General features: G+C 40.3%; 1 protein-coding gene across 1 annotated transcript; it reads left to right on the top strand.

The window, feature by feature from the left end:
• Positions 1-289: 289 nt before the first annotated feature.
• On the top strand, positions 290-20,869 carry mtcl3a (MTCL family member 3a). The gene is made up of 7 exons (XM_079836853.1): positions 290-1,015; positions 1,096-1,263; positions 7,736-7,990; positions 13,245-13,724; positions 13,948-14,027; positions 14,120-15,899; positions 20,158-20,869. The coding sequence occupies exons 1-7, from the start codon at positions 689-691 to the stop codon at positions 20,350-20,352; spliced, it is 3,285 nt and encodes a 1,094-aa protein (XP_079692979.1). The 5' UTR covers positions 290-688; the 3' UTR covers positions 20,353-20,869.
• Positions 20,870-22,112: the final 1,243 nt, after the last annotated feature.

Raw genomic sequence — 22,112 nt, forward strand, 5'->3', positions numbered from 1 at the left:
TGGATGTCCTGTGGGTCATCAGAAAAGAGAAGATGACAAAAGGAAGGGGAGGTTATTTTGATTAAAGATTACATTAATGTAAAAAGTAATGATGTGCACGGATAAATACTGCAGTAGGCCTATTCCATAAAATATAAGACTCGCCATTTTTGATTTAATGGTGACTTTAAAGTCGAGCTTTCGGGGTGCATAAGGACGCTGAATGTTAGACCTACAACATAGTTACAGAGGTAAAAATACACGTGAACTCTTACATCAGTGAGCTCAGAGTATTTTAGGCTCTTGACTCGGAGTCTGTCGGTGTCATTTTCAGTCTGAAGCGCTAATGGATAACTTCAATCTGCGGCTCACTGGCTTATGTTATTAAAGAGAAAAAATGTAGACTGATAATTTATTACCTAAAGGATATAATTGAGAGGATAGTGTATAGCCTACTATACTATTTCCAGTGTAAAATCGGCGTCTCAGGAGAATGACAGGCTGACCTTGTCGTCCTTTATTGATATGGAAGGAACAAATGCGCCCGGCGCAGAGAGCGCGGACTGGGCTGCAGAGGAGATGGCCGAAATGGCTGGTTTCGGATAATAAATAGTGTGCGTGTTTTTTTTTTTTTACGGGGACTGTAACTGCAGTGCAATAGTTAAAAAAGAGAGAGAGGCTGTTATTCGTGTTTAGTTGTGACTGAAAGATGTGGAATGCGTTTGGAAATGGATCAAGCGGGTATGTGAGCAAGGCGCAAGGCTGGGAGTTCGTCCCGTGCTCTCGCCTAGAGAGGCCCGGTAAGAAGGTCCAGAGTCCCGCCCGGGTTCGATCGTTCCCGAGCAGCCTTCTGGAGCAGCTTCCACCTGGACCCGCTGCTGCTTCCGCTGCATCCGATGCGCCTCACGGACAAACTCCGAGTCCACACACACGCCTTAAAAAGAAAGTCGAGGACTTAAAAAAACGCTACGATCACGAGAAAGAGGAGTGGAGAATGGAAAAGGAAATGCTTTTGAGACAAGTTGCTGATATTCAAGTACAAATGCAAGCATGCGACACCAGTGGTTTTGACCAACCAGCAGTGTGCGTTTCTCTCATTCTGCGTTGTATTTACAGGGTGGAGAAAACAGAAGGATATTGTTGGATCTGAAGGGTGTTTTAGAAGAGGTGCAGTCGGGGGTGAAGCGTGAGGAAAGTAAACGGGGTGAGCTGGAACTGCAGTACATTAAGGATCGATGCGCGTGGGAACTGGAGCGATCAGAGCTGAAGAGGCGCATTACTCAGGTATGAAACATACTATAGCATAAAATCATATTTCTGTGATAGAGGATTTCTGTTTCTAAGGGTGGGGTTCTTTGTGAAAGACACAAACCGAAAGTGTTGCCTACAAAACACTTGCACCTGAGGGTAAAAGGTGGTTAATTGAACACAGACTATAGCGGGGCATGTTGTCACAGCGTGAATTTGTTGTTTTTTGATGTTGATTTGAGAGGAATACATTTTTGGCATATGAAATACAACAATTATAAAAATTTAACATATAATATTTCCTCGCATATTTGTATTCCAAAGCACAAACCAATACAGATAAACAATAAAAATGCAAAGATATCAAACCGATTATGTTGTTTTGGCCAACAGAAAAACATACAATACATTTTTTAATACATAAAATAACAGCAAATAAAAAATCGGACACTTCTTCCACACAGAAAACAACAACCAAACAACTTAAATTAATTAAATTATGGAAAAGAAATGTTATTTAACATCACTGAACCGACAAACATCCATACCAACAAAAGTCATTTTTAGGGTGTTAAAGCAGGTAGAAATGGATCTTAAAGGTAACAATCACAGGTTACCACTTTTTACAGTGTTTTAAGTAGTTGTTTAAAAATGAAAACATCTAAAAGTTAATTTTTAATTGATTATAATGTCAAATGATGGTTTTCTAATGGTTGTCATTGAGCATAGCTCAGAGATTGCATAGGCTTAATGTAACGCAAACACTATCATGTGCAAATACATCCTGTCAGCAGCAGCTTTGTGTAAGCGGCCACAGAAGACCAGCTCTTTTGCGGTATTAGATCATATATTTCACCAATGAATGAACAAGATATTGTCACCGTGCTAATGTAAGAGTAATATGCAACGCAAACGAATGTGGAAACAATCTAAAAATAGCATCCACTTGTGCTTAGTTTTCACCTCGCGTATGTAATGCTTTAATTTCTGTCTATGACATCCTTATAAAGACACTGTCCAGATCGCCTATACTATCCACTGTGAGAGAAGATTTCAATCCGGTCGAGGGCTCTCCTAATACAGTAGCACAGACAGCATTGTTGAGATGAAGAGGAGAGGAGCTTTGGATTGTTGTGTGAAGGCATATCTTGTGACGGACTACGCCTCAGGACACACACTAGACTCGAGACTCCATGCTGTGCTCCAAGTTAAACATACTGCAAAAATATACAAAAGAATAACCCAATAATGTGTAGTTGGTATTGCATTGATGTTTGACATTGTGGAACTATGGACTCGTGTGTTGCTTGACCGCAAGTGCACTTGTTTAAATTCAGAAAACGATCTGGGTTTAGCCACACAAATCCACCCAAAGTATTGGTTGGTGCAGAGAACAGAATTCAGGGAGGGGTCGAACCCAACTGTAAAAAGTTGTTTTCTTTGCAGTCCACATCCGACCACAGCACATACTTTAGTCCCAGTGGATTTCTTAGGTTTACCACTACAGCAGGGTATTTGCCTGCATATTTCTGAGCATATTTTTTGATCTTTAAAACAGAGATGAGTTGCTCCAGGGCCCCACCCTCAGGAATGTGAGATGCTAAAGGATTGGTCTTGCCGTCTATTAATAGAAAGCTGTTTTTGTGACATTGTTACACAGACACAGAGTGCACTGCAACCACGGTAATTATATTTTAGTCTTAAAACTAGCAGCACCCTTGCACTCTCAACTCTAGTTACATGTCCCGTCAGTGTTTCACATGCCCTCTGCTTGTAAACATATGCGGCGACGCACCCAGGAGAACGCACAGGTTTGATGACAGTGTGCCAGCACATTTTAGTGCTATATGAGCACACTGTTAGTACAAACACTGCTCTGCTCTGGTTCGTTGCTATATGAACCATAAATAAGATTCACTTATTTTTGTCTTTGCGGTTGCCCAGATGGTGGAGCATGCAGGTTTAGTCCAATCAAGTTGTCAGCTATATTATTATTAAGAATTTAATATTAAAATTAGCTGTGTTTCCATCCAAAGTTGCAAATTTAAAGGGTCAGTTCACCCAAAAATGAAAATTAGCCCATGATTTACTCACCCTCAAGTCATCCTAGGTGTATATGACATTCTTCTCTCAGACAAATACAATCAATTATATCAAAAATGTCCTGGCTCTTCCAAGCTTTATAATGGCAGTGAATTGTTGCTTCGTTTTTGAAGTCCATAATATAAAAGTTTATTTGAAATATTTTACTCATGGAAAGCCCCTTGAGATGCAGCATCTCGTTTTTAAGGGGGACCAAAAAAGCATATATCCATCATATTGATATAGCTATTTGACTTTATAAAGTTTTAAATATAGATATTTTTCTTACACAAATGCACCACTTCACTTCAGAAGGCCTTTATTAACCACCCGGAGCCGTGTGGAGCAGTTATATGATGGATAGATGCACTTTTATGGACTTCCGAAACGAAGCAACTGCCATTATAAAGCGTGGAAGAGCCAGGACATTTTTAATATAACTCTGATTGTGTTTGTCTGAAAGAAGAATGCCATATACACCTTGGATGACTTTAGGGTGAGTAAATCATGGGCTAATTTTCATTTTTGGGTGAACTATCCCTTTAACTTCTGCGCAAAATTGGAATATTGGGAATAAAGCAGGGTTTCCATCCAGTGAGTAGAAGAGAACAAAATCGTCACTTCCTGATAAACTGGCACTAAAAATCACTTAGAAAAGTCGGAGAAGCCACTGTATATAATAATCTTCGTATATAAGACAGCGAAAATAAGTGCAAATAGCAACTTATGCTATTTATACTATGTCAAAATAGCAGTATTTTCTTTGCAATAAGTGTAAATAGTAGTTAGATGCTCTTTATGTTTATAAATAGTGGCAGATACTATTTGCACCTCAGTGTTGTTGTACATTAAACAGTATGCAATAATAACAGAATGTAAATTATTATATAAAAAAATATGTTTAATAATTATGTTTTTTCGAATATTCCCTTCCATTCAGTGTGTAATATCGCTGTTTGTGAATGTAAACGTTCTGCAAAGTTGTGAAGTCGAAAGTGCATGGTAAATAAAGTTATTGTCTCCCAATAGAAAGAATCGGCTCTAAATCACAAATACGAATCGTTGTTATTGGCGGTTCTACGTCACTAGAAATGACATTCGCAAAATGTCCGCCTATGTTGTCCGCCCGCGAAAAACTTGTCCCGCCCTCAAACGTCATTTTACTGACGACTGCTTCTTAAATCTCGGAGTTCAACACAGGCTCTTGAAAGATGGTTTGAATGGTGTTTTTTGACCTTTGATGCATTTAAACCTGTTGTTGGAGACGCCAAAACAAAATTAGGAAACTTTAAAATAGCATAATTGGGGCACTTTAAATGGATGCCGCCTTATTGGGAAAATAAAGCCATCCCTCTACCCTTAACCGACAATTTAACCGATAATGGCAGTAATTTCATTGATAAACACTTTATTATTAAACACATGTTAGACCATTTATTTCCACTTTGATCATTTTAAATAAGTGATTTATTTGAATATTTGATTGTTAAATAAGTGACTTTCCGGTCTGATATGTAAAAAAGGAGTAAAGTGAGTTAAAAACAGATTCAAACTCCAGTCGATTTGTGTCAACTTTCTGCCACACGCCCTAGCCTACATTATTACTACTTTTGATAATCTAGCATCTTCCGTCATTTTTCCTGGCTCAACCAGACATCAGTGGGTGGAGATAGTGTAAATAACCTCTGCCAGCAAGGACACTCCGATATAGTAAATCCTTTGCGTCTTAGAGCGCAGACGAAACGCAATAAAAGCGTTATCTTGCTTTCAGAGGCAGATGTCTGCTGTTTGGGAACGCAGTTGTGTAAGACAGTTCTGGAAGGGAATTATACCGAAATATGACGACAGACTTTGCTCAGGCGTTTCAGAACGACCAAAATAGCATTTCAGATGCTGTGCAAAAAGATCAGTCCGCTGGTTAGTCCAGTTATGCTGTCTTGTCGCGCATAGTCACATGATGTTTTTAATGCGCATCGAGGAATTTATTCGGTAAATGTGTTTCAATTGTAGTCTATGCGCAGTAGTTTAATCTTATCGGATACAAAATCAAATGAACACATGTTTTTTTATGCAAATTTGTAGAATGTATGCGCATCTTGGCATTTTCATCCAGCAGTTTATTATGCTCACCAAGATTGCTTCTTAATTTCTTTTGTGGAAAATGTTAAATTTTTTCAGGGTTATTTGATAAATACAACGTTCAAAAGAACAGCATTTATTTGAAATAGAAGTATTTTGTAACTTTACAAAAGACTGTCTTTACCGTCACTATTGATCAATTTAATGCATCCTTGTTGAATAAAATATTAATTTAGCATCGTAACTTTTGAACAGGAGCATGTAGAAATCTGTAAAACACAACGAGCACAATTATGTGTAATAACTCCTGTCGCAAGGGCTGTGCCAAGTGTGCGACCGCTCAGGGCCTTGCGCAAAAGTAAAGTGACGGCTGACTTGATGATGGAAAGCCACTAGTTACATTTTTAGTTTTTGTCCTAAAACATAGCTAAAATGTGTATCGTGATGCTTTATTATTCTGCATGTTAAAAATGTATTATGTAGTAAATTGCAATAGCATATTTCTCTGTGCGTGAGACTGTGTGACAGTGATTAATGCGCATACATGTCAGTCAGAGGGCATCGCACGTCAGGCTCGTAGAGCTTTATCACAGTCCATTCAAATTCTGATTTTGGCCACATCTGAAATGGGTCAAACCATAGATATTACCTAAGAAGTTCAAGTAAATATGCTAGAAATCAACGCTCATTTAAAGGTGAACTATGTAGGATTTTTGCAGTAAAATATCCAGAAACCACTAGGCCAGTGTTATATATTTTGTTCAGTTGAGTACTTAGAATATCCCAAATGTTTCCAACTATTTGTAAATCGTGAGAAATTGCTATTTTAACCAAGGAACCGGGACGTGTGAGCTATGCGTGTGAGGGAGTCGCCTGTCGATTGCGTCATATCTGCGTCACCCTCGGTTTCCGGTTTTATTCAGTGAAACACTTTACTCTCACTGCAGTGTGAACAAGTGTCATAGCAGCCGCCGAGCGAACGTCATAACTTCCTTTTCAACACATTCAGATATATCTAATACGATTAACAGAGTTGCGTTACCTCATACTCATGACTGGAAAAGAGGAAGTGCCGCCGGCGACCGTGTCATAATAAAAGTCCCGCCGGCGACTATGCCATAATAACAGTCCCGCTCTTCAATCGCTCCTGCGGCCTTGCTCAGCTCCACAAGCCCTGCTCTGCTTCATAACTACAGTAATGTTAATAATCGCATCCATGAACATGATTTCTGCCAGAGTCCTATGCTGACTCTTTCCCACCGGCTGTGAGGTGAAGATCACATGTCCCAAGATTCTACGCTCAAACGTGGCGTCATCAAACTATGCCTTTGTTTTGAACAGGCGACCTCTAGTGGACGGAAAAGTTACATAGTGTAGCTTTAAGGATGTGCATTTTATTGCACGGACGGAGAAAGTGTTTTTTATTTAACACTATTAAAGTTAAATAGCGTAGCCTAACTATTACTCATCTTTCGGAGCATCAGTGAGAGCAAGGGCACTGCAGAACGAGTAAAGCCTACTCTATCTCTAGATGTTTTAAATGTTTTAAATCTGAAAACTGCAAAAAGCAACGAAATTGTCAGACATCCATTTAGCACATGTTCACAGAGGAAAACAACTGAAAAACAGCGCTGGTCCTCTCAATACTGTTTATTTTACTGAGAAATGGCTTCAGATGATTCAGTGAGCGAGCAGTCCAAACTCATTCAAGTGGATTCAGGCCGTTTTGCAAACGCGTTTGACCCATTCATAATTTAGAACATCATTTAAGTGTCAAAATGTGCCCAGTTCAGTTACACAGTTTAACTTCTTGAACCTAATGCTGTTAAACTGAATATACATTGTTTTTCTTCTTAAATATCCACAAAAACAACAAATTGTTCGTCACTATAGCAACAGTAGACCCCCGTTAACAGGCTATACCCCGGCCCCGGGCCTCGCACATCATGTTCGCACAGGGCCTCGCACCCCCCTTGCGACGGCCTGATGTAGACTATAGGTCTCAATGACATCAATGGCTTCCATCAGCTGCAGAGTTCAATCAAGCTCTGTGATAAATATGGTTTTAGTGTTTGCTGTCGAGTGAGCTCCCTCCAGGATCATCGGGGGGTCAGCATACCAATGTGGCCTCTCCATTACATGCGAAACTCTCAGCACCAGTATGAGCTGTTTTTGTCTGTTGGCTTAGGCTGGGCATCCAAGGCCTTGGTCATCCGGTTGGCAACAGGTTTCTCAAAACTCCTCATGTTTCGTCCTGTTCAAATGATTTGTTTTCTTTGTACAACTGTCCCATACACCCATTTCCTCTTTGGTGGTCAGCAAATCCCTGCCTCTCTTCCCCCCACAGCTAGAAACGCGGGGATGTAGCGGGTTGGTGGAGACTGTGAGGAGTAATGAACTAGGGGACACTCTGAAGCGGGAAAGAGCGGAACAGAAGAGGCTGTTGGCAGACACTCACAGTGCAGCGATGGACCTCCGCTGCAGGCTGGAGAGCAGCGAGAAGGGCTGGGTGAAGGAAAAATCTGAGCTGCTGGAACGCTTTGAGACTGAGAGGAAGGAGTGGGAGAACCAGCTCATGGACATGCAGCAGAAGATTGAGGAGGTGAGTCTGCGGATGTGCGCCACTCCCCACATCTCAGCAGAAAGAACGATATCTTGTTTCAAATGAAATGAATTCCCCAAGTGCTCCTGTTTTCTTCCATGCTAAATGAAAGCTCTGCCAGTAAGGATAATGGTAACAACTAAAATTGGAAGCGATGAAGTCACATTATATAAACCTTGGAATTTCAAGTGACTGCCAAAGGAAGTTTAGCTCAGTGGTGACAGGCATTCATCAGAGAGAAGCTCAGAGCTCCAAACTAGTGGTAGTGAAAGAGCAAACATCAATGCATTTGGCAGATGCTTCATCTAAAGTGCATTTAAGCTATGCATTTTATCAGTATGAACGTTCCTTCAGAATCAAACCCACAACCTAGGTGTTACAAATGTTCGTTGCTCTACCAGTTGAGCAGCATGTCTTATGGTGCGTTCACACCGGACGCGAATGACGCGATTCGCGCGAGTGATTTACATGTTAAGTCAATGCAGAGACGCGAAATGGCATATCTATCTATCTATCTATCTATCTATCTATCTATCTATCTATCTATCTATCTATCTATCTATCTATCTATCTATCTATCTATCTATCTATCTATCTATCTATCTATCTATCTATCTATCTATCTATCTATCTATCTATCTATCTATCTATCTATCTATCTATCTATCTATCTATCTATCTATCTATCTATCTAAACATTAAATGACATGAAACACAACCCAGTCTTTTTTTTGTTAAATGCACGTTTATGTTCGATCAATAATACAAAAGTATAAGTAAAAGGTATACATGAAATAAAGCAAACAATTCAGTCGAACATTCAAAGTCAGTGCTAGTCGGCTACAACTGTAACTTTAAAGTTATAGCCTAAAAATAAAAAAGTAATGAAACTTCACTTTGACCTCAGCCTAAACGATTTGCCAGGGAACAAATTATAGATCCATGAGACCAAAGATCGGCCGTTACATCTACACAAGACGAATTATAGCTTGAGACACCGCAGAGACATCAGAGCCAGCGGCAGACGGCAGAAGGACTGGCCGAGGAAAGTCTGCTCTCGCCGGGGTTAACGAGCGCTGAGCGCCGCTGATCCACTGGAGCTGACAACTCCGAAAACACCAGATAAAATGTTATAATAGGCACTCTTTTTTATAAATAAACCACAAGTTTGAGCTTTAAACAACGACATTATCGCCTGAAAAAGTCTTAAAACTACGTTTTGTCACACATTAACAGTAGATTTTAACAAAAAAAGATGTGTAAACACAGCCCATGTCAGCCATTTCTCAATGAGACGAGCGCCTCCCATGACGCGAATTCGCGTCTGTTGTGCAGTGAATGTCACACGCGAATGAAGCGAGTAAACTCAAAATGTTCAAGCGTCCACCTTCACGCGAAAAGCGTGATTTATTCGCGTCAATCGTGTCCGGTGTGAACGCCACATTAGGGTCAGTAATGGAACTTTTCATTGATCTGTCAAAGTGATCCCATAGAGTCTGGGCAAAATTCTTAGCTCTAGACCAAGTTTAGCTCAAACACTGAACAAACCACCTACGTGTAATGTTCTAATAACTCTGAAGACTTTTATTAGCTTGCTCAGGTAGGGGTGGGCAATATACCGGTAGACACGATTAACCAGTAGAAATTTGTCAACTGGTAGAGATTTTGGTTGCCGTCCTGTGCCATCTCGAAATCTTGTTTGAAGCTTTGCGGTTTAAAAACTTTATTTTTAAATCATTAAAGCGCAATAAGCAGTGAAAGAGGACTCATTTCGGCATATGCGTGCGCTGTCTGAGAGACTGTTTTTAAGCGCACACATAAAGCCGCTGCTCATACAGCGCATGAGTGCTGAACTTAGTGCCTAGAGTTCTTTTTAGCAACTTACTGGACTTGAACAGTCAAGTACATAAACGTATTTGTCAAAATGCCAGTCTTTGCGAGTATCCTCATAAAAAGTTGTTTATGTCTTAAGTGAACATAAATGGTTGAGAAAGAAAGCGCATGTGTATCAGTATTAGGGATGAAACGGTATGGAAATTTAACATCACGATTATAGTGAACCAAATTATCACGGTTATCAATATTATCACGGTTTTGTTCAAACGAGATGAAAGTGTTCAAAAAGAACAGATGCACACACTTAAAACATTTCAACAAGTTTTATATTTGAAAATCAACAAACAACAAATAACTAAAGCAGCTCTATGTACTTTTTTAAAGCTAGATTCTGTGGGATTTCCATCCTTATAATGGCCGTCGTCAATAGCAACGCATAAATAATAATAATTTGTCGTAAATATAATCTCTAATATTATCTCTGTAAATATATTCTGAAGCGATATTCTCATCTGTGTTCAGCAATGATGCATTTAAATCAAGCATATTTTGTGTAAGAGCCCAAACAGTATTCTAGTGAAATAATGCATATGATTTGACAGTTTATTTTATTAAATATCAAAATGTGTGCATCATACCCGACACCTCAGTTAACTGATCAATTTACAGTCAGTTTTATGACTGTCATTCTCTTCAAATGCTATTGAAGTCAGAAACATGTATAACGTTACCAATGTTGTATGTAACTTTAGAGACGGTCCCTAAATTCGCCAGCGTTATGCCAGTCATATCAGATGCGCTATGGTTCTGCTGTGTTTTTTTTTTTTTAAACCATTTTCGCTGCTGAAATAGAACAAAAACAGTCAACCACTGGATGATGAGTGAATTTCCTGCGTACATCGCACGTTTATCTCTGCTTTGAGTGCAGATTTCAGTGAGTGTGAGAGCGGCGCGCGCTCTGAACTCCGGCTAATCTGAACGCCTCTGATTATGAGACATTGCATTCATAAACTCAATATAAACACGTGTGAGTGGTTATAATGCGCAACGCGATTATAACAGATGGCTTTTGAGAAGACTATAATAAGTTCAACAGCCAGTTCAACAGAGTGGCTAGTGTGCAGCCGAGATAACGTTACACCCGCAAATGGCGGTTGTTAATGTCAAGCTCTGATTATTATCCCTTAATGTCACCCTAGTCTTGACTGAACTTGTTCGTTCGCTTCACGTTATTATTTTCCAGAAGTAGTTTTGGTATTGAGTCCACTTGCCTTGCGTTCGTAGTTTTGAAGTGTTCCCCCTATTACAGCGACTTTCTTCTGGCATGTTCTGCAGACAGGGTGACCATCTTCGATTAAGTTTCCCTCAGGACTTTTGTAAAAACCAAAATATGACAACGCCTCAGATTTGGTCCTTTTAGAAGTCTGAAAAATCTCCCAGCGCTGTCACTGCCTTCTGCCATTTCTTCTCATTCAAAAAACAGCGGTGCGGTGAGCCAGACTGACGCTGACTGGACAAGATTTACCGCGAGTTTTCACAATCGTGATAATCACACGCGGTTTTAATGCTAATTAAATTTTATACGATATTACTAACTGTCACTAAATTTTAGCGTGGTTTATCGTGAAACCGGTAATCGTTTCATCCCTAATCAGTATATTAGATCAGTGCGTTCCCTCTTAAAGTGACAGCACCTTAATAAACCTGCTTTGTTCTATTGTAGTTTTTCAGTGAGCTAGTTTTTATTTTATTTTACTTATGTTGTTTTTTTATGTGGTTTTAAAATTAGTGATGAGATTTCTGAAGTTTCGATACAAATTTTATATCATAACTTTATTTAAAGCAAAAACAACTATATTGTCATATACAGTATATCGTTATCGTGAAAAAATATATTGTGTCTTTTATTAAGGCTGGAGATAAACTCTGCAGGGCAATGCCCTTCCATGGCTGCATTTGTGGGACCCTGCACTAGTCTGAACCATGACTTAGATTTTTGATATGTGGTTACATATGCATTTGGCAGACACTTTTATACAAAGCACCATATTAAAGGTATACCGTTTATCAGTTCATGCATTCTCTGGGAATCAAACCCACGATCTTGGCATTGTGAGCACCATGCTCTACTGCAGGAGTGTCCAAATCTGTTCCTGGAGGGCCAGAGTTTAACCATAATTAAACTCACCTGATCTAGCTTATCAAGGTCTTCAGAGTCACTAGAAACTTCCAGGGAAGTGTGTTGCAGCTAAACTCTGAAGGACGTTGGCCCTTCCAGGAGCAGGATTGAAGACCCCTTCTCTACTGATATGCTGTGGAATGGAGGGGTGGTTAAATGTAGAACAGGGAGGGGCAACGTCAGCTCTAACCTAGATTTTTTTTTTTTTTTTTTTTTTTATCCTTTGTTTTACCAGGGTAGTCACATTGAGACAGTAGTCTCTTTTTCAAGTGAGCCCTGGCCAAGAAAAGGCAGCACATAGCTTAAAAAGACACATAAAAACAGAGATGGACACAACATAAAAAACATAAATACAATTAACAAGTGAGAATATGCAGGCTGTAAACAACAAAAAGTCTAGACACACTCACATGTATGATGTAAAGTGTCTGCCAGATATGACTTGAAATCAGAAATGGGGATAAACATGTTTAGTTTCAGTTCTTTCTGTAGTGCGTTCCAGGTTGACGGAGCATTGTAACGATAGGCTGTTTTACCAAATTCGGAGTGAACAGTAGGCACATTCAAAAGTATGCTATTGTTAGACCTGAGGTTATATCTATTGTTTGTTGCCAATGAGAATACTGATAAATATGATGGTAATGATCCAGTAATTGCTTAATAAATGAAAATCAACCAATTGCGTTGTCTGCGTATAGACAGTGGTAACCAACCAGATAAGCTGTACAAATTGCAGTGGTGTGTGTTATAGTCGGCTTTTGTTATAAATCGTAGTGCTGAATGGTAGACAGAATCCAGTGAACGCAATACAGACTTTGAGGCATGCATATAGATAATGTCGCCATAATCCAGATAAACTCTGTCTGTAGCCTTAGCAATCCTTAAGACATTAGGCTTGTTCGAGATACATCTGCGCTGCGCAGACTGATCGGCGTATGACATCAAAGTACAGCGAGAGTGATTCAAAAGCATAAGGAGTTGTTTGCTCTCCAATCGCTCTTGGGGTACTTTGATGTCATACGCCGAACAGTCTGCGCAGCACCGATGCATCTCGAACAAGCCTATTCATCAGGTTTGATTACGGTTGGTGCTAAACTCTGCAGGATAGCGGCACTCCAGGACCGACGTTCCTATTCCTGATGTAGAGGAAAGAGCATGGCTGGGCTTCTTGTCGAGGTAGCAAGTAGTAAATGTCTGTATATTACAAGACTACATTCACAATTGTTTTTTCTTTTCCAGTTGTACAATGAAGTGAAGGCTCACCGGACAGGAAGTTCTCTCAGACCAATTACCGATGGACAAAATGCACTAAGGATCAGCTCATGTTCTGCCAGCACTTTGTCAAGTGAAGTAACCTATCCCTCAGATGCCCAGAGCAATGAATATTCTGAGGCTCTAACCCAGCAAAGCAATGCCAGCATAGACTCCCAATCAAGTCATCTCAGTCACATCACCGGTGAATCCAGTGAATCCAGTGAATCCAGTGACCAGTGCAACAGCGATCAAAGCAAACTATTCAATCAGCAAGAGACTGGTGAACAAAAGGCTATAGACACTGCAGAGCTGGAAGAAATCCTGGAAAGCTGTTTGAAAATGAAAATGGGGAACAAGTCCTGCTTCACTGGACAAGATGACCTCCTTAACCCTTTCAAACGATTTCAGAGCATGGAAATAACCTGTGGAAGTGACAAGAAGAAGAACAATACTGCTCTTAATGCGGTGAGACTTTTGTTCATAACACTCTAATCTCAATCTAATCTCTCAGGCTTTACAATTACTGTATTGGTTTTACCTCCTGAACTATTCCTTAATAGAAACACAAAACATAGGGAGCTGCAAATAGTACATTTCATTGTATTCCATGTTAGGATGCTGCCATGTAGGGTAGAGATTGTGTGGTCTGAGGTCTAAGGTTTGCTCTTTATTCATCAACATCTTATAGGCACTTAAGGAAATTGCCCTTGTGAGTGAAGAACTCTGTAGCTACCAGGATGAAATGCGGAAGTGGCCAGATATTAAGAGGTAAACCTCATTGCGCATAGGTGTTGCATGCATCACAAATGAATCAGATCTTTGCTTCATAATGATCTCACTTTAATTGGTTTCCCTTCTAGAAGCCGCAGTGAGTCAATGTTTTTTCCGAGAGAGGCTGGGTTGGTGGAGAGGGTAAAGGATCATTTGGAAATGGAGGATACAGTTTTGTACTTGAAAAACATGAGTGAAGATCTTAAATCCCTCGATGAGCAATACTGGATGAACTGGGAAAGTTGTAACATGGAATCACAGCAAAGTGATGCTAAGCCACAAGACAACTTAAGACAACAAGCCCCGCCCATACCAGCCCGTAGTACATCTTGGTACCTTTGCAGTCCTTCAGCTTCAGAATTAGAGTCCAGTGGTACCGAGCAATTGTGTCAACGGCCAGGAACCCACCCGGACAGAAAGTACACCAGCCCCGCAATTGTACGAAAGTTTGAGGCGATGCTTCAAGAAAACGAGGGGAAAATTCTGACAGACTCTGAGAATGTAACCTGCAGCGATTCCAAGTGCAATATTAGTTGCTGCCAGAGCCGCTGGTCCTGTGATGGAAGTAGGTTTGGCAGCAACAATTCATCCAGATATGCACCTGTTAAAAGATGCCTCTCCAACATAGACATTATAGCTGAAGCCACAGATCATAGTCAAAACCATACAGATGCGGAGAGAAAAAAATATCTCAAGAGTGCATCTCATCCCATGAACATGCCTATAGATTCTGTTGCATCAATAGACTTAATTTCGCCATATCCCAGCGCTACAGCTACTCCTAGAAACGAGAGAGATCTAAACCCAACAGATGCAGAGAGCAAAAATGATTTCAAGAGTGCATCTCATCCCATGAACATGTCTACAGATTCTGTAGCATCAATAGACTTCATTTCACAATATCCCAGTGCTACAGCTACTCCCAGAAATGAGAGTCATCTAAACCAAATGGATGCTGAGAGCAAAAATGATTTCAAGAGTGCATCTCATCCCATGAACATGTCTACAGATTCTGTAGCTTCAGTAGACTTCATTTCACAATATCCCAGTGCTAAAGCTACTCCCAAAAATGAGAGACTTGAGCAAAAAACTGCAGAGTTCAACCGTACACTCTTCCAGGCAGGAATGGGTCGTCGGTTTGATGAGGACATTTCTACGAATGTTTCTACTGATTGTTCTACAAGTCTACCAGAGGTCGTATCAAAGGACACATTTACAGAGAGGCCATCAATGTATGTTGAAGACAATCTAAAGGTTGTGCTCTCGGATCTTGTGCCACAGGAGGAGGGAAGACGAAAGAAAACAAAGGACCTCGTCTCTAAGTCTTCATCTCCACAGCAGGAATGTATTCAACAAAAAGACAATGAAGTTAAACCTTTCCAGACTGAACACGCTACACCAAGTTCAGTTGACCAGCTTGGCCCAAGTGTTGAAAAAAAATGCTTTGAAATTAGTGCAAGTCCACCACAGCTGCAAATCCAGATGGAAAGGTGCAGCAAAGTTTCAGATGTTAGTACTGATCAACATCAAGCAGTCAAAAAATCTAAACAGGCCAAAAAGGACGTGTGTAGCACCAGATCTCGGATTTTAGATGAAAATCCCTGGAAGCCCTCTACACTAGCAGCCTATCCTCGTCCAATGGAGTCTAGGTCCAACTATGGCGCTGTTGAGAGGATTCTCAAAAGTTATGAGGATTTGGAGAGATCTCAGGAGCAGAAGCAGTCACAGCCCAGTCCAGGGAAGGAGGAAGACCTCATGGACCTCTTGGAAATGTTGGATATGCGACATGAGCCCAGATCCAGTCAGAGACTAACACACACACCGCACCACCAGGTCATAGCCCACAAAGAGACACATGTAACAGTGCAGGTCAGTACTGCACACACTCCCACACATAGAGACACACCATTCAAACCACAAAAGCACACACTTTCACCTGAGCTCCACACATTCAAATACATGCTAAATAACTCAGCCGGAGAAGTGTATGAAGTGCAAGTGTAGATGACTATAGTGTATTAAGACTCTGTGGTTCTCAAACCTGTCCTGGGACCCCTCACCACTGCACATTTTGCATGTCTCCCTCACATAACACACCTGATTCAACTTATCAGCTCATTAGTACCAAGCGGCAACCTCACCCAGTTTATCTTGAAGCCAATACAGAAGTGACTTATGCCGCGTTCCATGCAACCCGTAACCCGTGTTTTTCCAACCTTCTACCCGTGAAAGTGCACTGGAATGGCAGTCAAACCCCCGTGAACTCGTACTAGATCGATATACTCCTAGTTACGAGCTCTGACGTTACATAGCCCGTGAAACAACAATGGCAGCCCCTACGGATGCTGTGTTTATGAAAGTCGTACATTAAAAACCAAATCGTTTTTTAAAATAAGGTATTGCTCTAACGTTATTTATCCACCAATGTTATGCATTATCAGCAGCTTTTCTAGCGTTAGCTAGTTTTCAGTCCATTGAGTGCAAGAATAAATTAATAACAAATACATTTCCAAATATACAAATAATGTAAAATAAAAGGTCTAACAGCTTCTCTTGCCTTATGCACCGTTGTTTTTTCTCAGTTTCCCTCAAATAAGCAAGGAGTAAGCACCTTTGGCGATAGAAACGATTGTAAATGAGCATAAGCCCTGTACAGTCTGCCATTCTTTGTTTACATCTAGTTACCACAATTCCTTGCTCTCAGACAGTTTTAGCGTGACTGCCTGGAACGCTCCAAAGTCGTGAGTAGTGGTTTGAAGTTGCAACTTACGGGCTCAAAAACCTGCCTGGAACGCAGCATTAGGGTGCGTTCACACTTGTCATGTTTGGTTCGATTTAAACAAACCCTGGTGCGATTGCTCGGTTAGTGCTGTTCATTTGAACATATGTGAACGCTGCCATACGAACCCTGGTGCGCACCAAATAAGCGGACCGAGGCCGCTAAAAAGATGGGTCTCGGTCTGCTTCCAAACGAACTCTGGTGCGGTTCGATTGATATATGAACGCAACAAGGACCAAAGACATGTAAACGAACCAAAAACAGGACGTGATCTCACAAGATGCGACGCTACAAGTCAGCTGATTTGACGACGCGGAAAGATCGGTGTATCCAAAATGAGTAGAGGGAAAAAGTGAAGCAACGAGGAGGTAAAGTGCCTCATCAATATATCGTTAGCCTCATAGCATAATTGCCCAGATCATATTTCAATCTTTATGGACTTAGGCAATTATGCTATGAGGCTAACGATATGCAGATCTTCGTTTCTGCATACACCGGAGGAAATCCTGCTGCTGTTTTGAATGTTTTGAACATTTTATGAGCTCTTCGTGAGTTCTCAGCTTGTAAAAATAAAACCATATGTACACGCAAAAAATGATGGCGTTTAATCCAGCACACAGCATTGTTTTGAATGTCCGGTAAGCAAGCTCCGTCGCAAAATATACGTGATAAAAGCCGACCAATCAGGTTGTGACCGTATCCCTATGCCTTTGGTTCGGTAACTTTAGGTTCGCTGTTAAAAATGCCAGTGTGAACGCTAAGCAGACCAGGAATATATGTATTGTTTTTGTTTTTTGGTCCGGACCAAACGAACCGAACTACAAGTGTGAACGCACCCTAAAACTGCAATTCATCAACTGGCCACTAGGGCTCCAAAAAGGAGCAGAATCTCATTGAGCCCCATGTTAAAATGCCCAACTTTACAGCAGATAAAAACATGTTTACAGTCTGGTACAAATTGTGGTTTTGGTCTATATATCTAATTTTGCCCTTAATGACAACTGTGAGGGGGTGAATTTATACATTAACATAAGTTTACATTATATAAAGCCTTGCATTTCTGCATAATTAAGGGCGTGGCCACTTTGAGTGACAGGTGGATTGTCATTTGTCTGCTGTCTGTTAGTCATCACGTCACCTCAGCTCCGCCCACATCCCGCCTCTTTGCCCATTTTACGTTATACGCGCTGCCAAGATGGCAACAGCCAGCTCGACCCTACTTTATGCTTCAAAACTGCTCTTCAGAATCCTATGGGGTCCATATGTTTTTACAGTCTATGATTACTACAGACTACAACATTTGAAATGGGTGTGTCTGCTGAGGGAGACATACAAAAGGTGAAGCAGTGGGGGACAGGTTTGAGAACCACTGTATTAAGTAAGTAGCAGTTTTTCAAGGAAAGAAGTCACTTTGTTCTATATTCAAATGCATTTACTAAAAGCTCTGAAAGCCTGTGGTGTTGTGAATATAGGCACGGTTAAAGGATGTTGTAGCACCTGCAGCAACTTTAGCCATGGCATACAGGTAAAAAAAAATATATATATATTATTTCTGACATGTAAACTAAGGTTAATAAGTGGTTTCTTTGGGTGCTGTATATTGATACACACTCAGTTTTTATCAGAATATGTTCTCATCAATAAATAACAGCAAATATATTAGACATTGCTTAGATTAAAAAATCCTCTAAATCTACAACCGCAAGTCTTTTCTCATGTCTGGAAATAGTTAGAATTTATTGTAAAAATACCTCATTCCCACAAAACCATCAAAGTAGCACAGTTAAAATTCCTTAAGTTGAATTTCTGTCAGAAAATGTTGGCATATTTCTCAAAGCGAGAAGCACAAAAGCTTCTTATTGTTGAAACCGTGAATTTCCTTCAAGGCTTTGAGTGAAAAGAATGGGTGGCACAGAGTTTAATTGACATCTTTCATGTCCAGCTCTTTGGACAACCTCTATTAACTGTTTTTATAGAGGCCAAGGTACGTGGTGCAATTACTCAAACATGTACCATGGCCAGGATTCCTAGTGAAGCCAGTCCTCTGCATGGACCGCTTTTGAAAATTACACTGCAGAATTGCTGGAAATGATTGTCTGATGACTCAGAAAGCATCAGAGAGATTTAATCAGTTCTTTTATTTTCAATTAGTTCTAAAATGGAGACATATGCTGGAAACAAAAGTTCAGTCATTTCCTTTAAATGCAATGGCATCGAAAGAAAAATACAAGAAACGTTCTGTGATTTTTATGACAATTAAGCAACCCCTCCCTAAGTTTCCATTACTGTAACCTAATTATGAAAACCATCCTGTCTGGACACTTTTCACTTTTGTACTTTATCAATATACATAACACTTTCTTTGCTGTATACATTAAAGGGTTAGTTCACCCAAAAATGAAAATTCTGTCATTAATTACTTACCCTCATGTCGTTCGACACCCGTAAGACCTCCGTTCATCTTCAGAACACAAATGAAGATATTTTAGTTGAAATCTGATGGCTCTGAAAGGCCTCCATTGGCACAATGGCACGGTTCACTCTCAAGACCCTTAAAAGGTACTAAAGACGTCGTTACAAAGTCCATCTCACTACAGTGGTTCTACAATAACTTTGACTCGGCGAGAATAGTTTTTGTGCGCAAAAAACCCCTAAATAACGACTTGCATAGTGATGACGATTTCAAAACACGGCCTCATGAAGCTTCGAAGCGTTATGAATCAGTGAGTCGATTCAACAGTTTGGATCGCCAAATTTCAGCAGTTTGACACGCGATCTGAATCATGATTCGACTCACTGATTCATAACGCTTCGAAGCTTCATGAGGCCGTGTTTTGAAATCGTCATCACTATACAAGTCGTTATTTAGGGTTTTTTTGCGCACAAAAACTATTCTCGCCGATTCATAAAGTTATTGTAGAACCACTGTAGGGAGATGGACTTTGTAACGACGTCTTTAGTACCTTTTAAGGGTCTTGAGAGTGAACCGTGCATTGTGCCAATGGAGGCCTTTCAGAGCCATCAGATTACAACTAAAATATCTTCATTTGTGTTCTGAAGATGAACGGAGGTCTTACGGGTGTCGAACGACATGAGGGTAAGTAATTAATGACAGAATTTTCATTTTTGGGTGAACTAACCCTTTAAAGACTGCATTACATTAATGATAATTACAATAACCATGCAGGCAAAGCATAATTTCTTCTTTGATTTGGGGGAGAAACATGGCCTGGGCATCTCAGATCTCGTGAGATTCATTGACAAATGTTCTGCACAGAGTAGGTTATTATGCTGTTGGTAGGAATATTTAAATCCAATGATATTTCATTCAAATATTTGTCTCAACAGCAAGGCAAAGAGTCCTCTGTAACTATCAAGAAGAGCTTTTCACGACCCATGTGTCCTGCAAAGAGACGTTTGCCCTCTCGTTGGGCTAGCCGCTCGTCCGTCTCGTCTACATCATCTCCCTCACCCCCACCCACAGTCTTCACCCAGCGACAAACACTCACCTACTCCACCTATCACACAGAGACAGTGATCTAAACGGCCGTTAGGGAGAGTCCGATGCCTTTACAGCTGTAAATGTTGCCTGATGACCTTGTGTAAATAAACACTGTGACTGTTCAAATGATGATTTTGTTGTGTACATTTCTGTAACCATGAACTCGAACTGCCTTTTTTCATTGTTTTGTTTATTTTTAATTTCTACCAGTGCGACTTAAAAGTGCACAAATGATGTTTTCTGTTTTCATAAACTAATATGTCATTATATTTTATAGCTGCCAATGTAGACCTGTTTTCAGTCCAAGCTTCACATGTGGCCTCGTGTGTGTGTGTGTGTGTGTGTGTGTGAGGTCTGATGTCTGATTGATAATATCACATCCTTTGTTATACTTTTACCAACCTTAACCAAAATGACACAGATGGATTCTATGCTCAGTTTACTTGCTTATCTGATGTGAGACATATCATTTAGACTATGCCTTTGCAGTTCTTTTTCTTGTTAATTAATATGACAAGTGTATTCAGCATTTATAAAATAAATAAAATATTGACACTCATTCCTAGATGTGTTTTATTCATAACCTATTTAGTCTCGCCTGGCTGGTGCTACAGTACACATATAAAAAGTAAAAAATGAGGTGTTCTTCTTTTGCATCAAATGAAGGATAGTTTATTTAATTCTGTCATCAATTCCTCACCCTCATGTCGTTCCAAACCCGTAAGACTTTCGTTCATCTTCAGGACACAAATTAAGATCTTTTTGATGAAATCTGAGAGATTTCTGTCCCTCCATTGACAGCTACGCAACTACCACTAATCCATATGAATTGAGCGGTTTAGTTCAAACTTTCTGAAGAGACACGATCGCTTTATATGATGAACAGACTGAATTTAGGCTTTTATTTACATATAAACATTGATCAAATCACACATCAGATATGGTAAATAGAAGCTCTAGCATAATTGTGCATCTGCAAGAACCAATGAGGTTCATTCTCGTGTTACGCAGCACGTTTGAGCTTCTGCAAGAACCAATGAGGTTCATTCTTGTGTTACGCAGCACGTTTGAGCTTCAGCAAGAACCAATGAGGTTCATTCTCGTGTTACGCTGCACGTTTGAGCTTCTCAAGAACCAATGAGGTTCATTCTTGTGTTACGCATCACGTTTGAGCTTCTGCAAGAACCAATGATGTTCATTCTTGTGTTACGCAGCACGTTTGAGCTTCTGCAAGAACCAATGATGTTCATTCTTGTGTTACGCAGCACGTTTGAGCTTCTGCAAGAACCAATGAGGTTCATTCTTGTGTTACGCAGCACGTTTGAACTTCTCAAGAACCAATGAGGTTCATTCTTGTGTTACGCAGCACGTTTGAACTTCTCAAGAACCAATGAGGTTCATTCTTGTGTTACGCAGCACATTTGAGCTTCAACAAGAACCAATGAGGTTCATTCTCGTGTTATGCAGCACGTTTGAACTTCTGCAAGAACCAATGAGGTTCATTCTTGTGTTACGCAGCACGTTTGAGCTTCTGCAAGAACCAATGATGTTCATTCTTGTGTTACGCAGCACGTTTGAGCTTCTGCAAGAACCAATGATGTTCATTCTTGTGTTACGCAGCACTTTTGAGCTTCAGCAAGAACCAATGAGGTTCATTCTTGTGTTACGCAGCACGTTTGAGCTTCTGCAAGAACCAATGATGTTCATTCTTGTGTTACGCAGCACGTTTGAGCTTCAGCAAGAACCAATGAGGTTCATTCTTGTGTTACGCAGCACTTTTGAGCTTCTGCAAGAACCAATG

Source organism: Gobio gobio, assembly GCF_949357685.1.
Source record: "Gobio gobio genome assembly, chromosome: 15".
NCBI lineage: Eukaryota > Metazoa > Chordata > Actinopteri > Cypriniformes > Gobionidae > Gobio > Gobio gobio.